A 1,074-nucleotide genomic window follows, 5' to 3' on the forward strand; every position below is an offset into this window, starting at 1 on the left:
CACTGCAGCTGGGAATCCTTTATTGAATATCAGGGAGATGGGATGCTTAGAGAGGGAGACGCTTCCCTCACACTGGGACAAATTTCCCCTTCCTCACCCCCCTTTACTCCCCTCATGTCCAGCTGAGGAGTGGGACACTGTGGATGTGGCTCTCTCCACTCTGGCCTTGCCATTCCCCAGCATCTTTTCAGCTTTCTTCTTCCTCAGCAGCCTGGGGTGGCTGCTGCTGGGACCTGGAGAGCTCATGTTGGTGCTGCAGCACTGAGGACTGGGACCAGCAGCAGGGGGTTGTGCTCTGCAGAGTCCTGCAGGGAGAAGGGGCTGGTGTCCATCAGGAGATGGTCTCAGAGGCCGTGGCTCATGGGCAGAGAGGAATCCATGGGCAGATCTGAAGGGGGAAGTGAGGGAGGAGAGGACCTGCAGATTCAGCATCACCCTTTGATGCTTCAACTTCAGGAGGAGAAAACACCCTGGCATGGTTCTCATCTCTCAGCACCTCACCAGGTCTCACTCTGCCAGAGAGGGGCCAGGAGGAGGAGAGCCCTGCACAGCACAGGTCCTGCCCTCCCTCCTCCTCAGCCAGCGCTCAGGTACAACCGCAGGCATCCACAATCATGTCAGGGATGTCGGTCTTGACAATGTTGCTGTCCCGGTCGTAGTAGAGCAAAGAGAGGGGGTGACGCTGCGTGGGGACGCAGCAGGAGTCCGTGGCTGCGTCTGCGTTGTTGGCTTTGATGAGGTTGAGCACGGCTGTGTGGAAGGACGCGGCCAGGCCGGGGATGCCGGCCACATGCAGGGGGCAGAGCCCTGCACAGTAGTTCATGTGGTAGCCCTCTGGCTGGATGATCCAGTCCTCCCAGCCGGCAAAGAGAGGGGGTGACGCTGCGTGGGGACGCAGCAGGAGTCCGTGGCTGCGTCTGCGTTGTTGGCTTTGATGAGGTTGAGCACGGCTGTGTGGAAGGACGCGGCCAGGCCGGGGATGCCGGCCACATGCAGGGGGCAGAGCCCTGCACAGTAGTTCATGTGGTAGCCCTCTGGCTGGATGATCCAGTCCTCCCAGCCGATCTCCACGAA

At 60.1% G+C, this 1,074-nt stretch overlaps 1 protein-coding gene across 1 annotated transcript; it reads right to left on the reverse strand.

The window, feature by feature from the left end:
- Positions 1 to 586: 586 nt before the first annotated feature.
- On the reverse strand, positions 587 to 823 carry LOC104540932 (inhibin beta C chain-like). Its single transcript, XM_010184853.1, has one exon. The coding sequence runs from the start codon at positions 821 to 823 to the stop codon at positions 587 to 589; it is 237 nt and encodes a 78-aa protein (XP_010183155.1).
- Positions 824 to 1,074: the final 251 nt, after the last annotated feature.

This window comes from Mesitornis unicolor, unplaced genomic scaffold (genome assembly GCF_000695765.1).
Source record: "Mesitornis unicolor isolate BGI_N332 unplaced genomic scaffold, ASM69576v1 scaffold36515, whole genome shotgun sequence".
In the NCBI taxonomy this organism is placed as follows: domain Eukaryota; kingdom Metazoa; phylum Chordata; class Aves; order Mesitornithiformes; family Mesitornithidae; genus Mesitornis; species Mesitornis unicolor.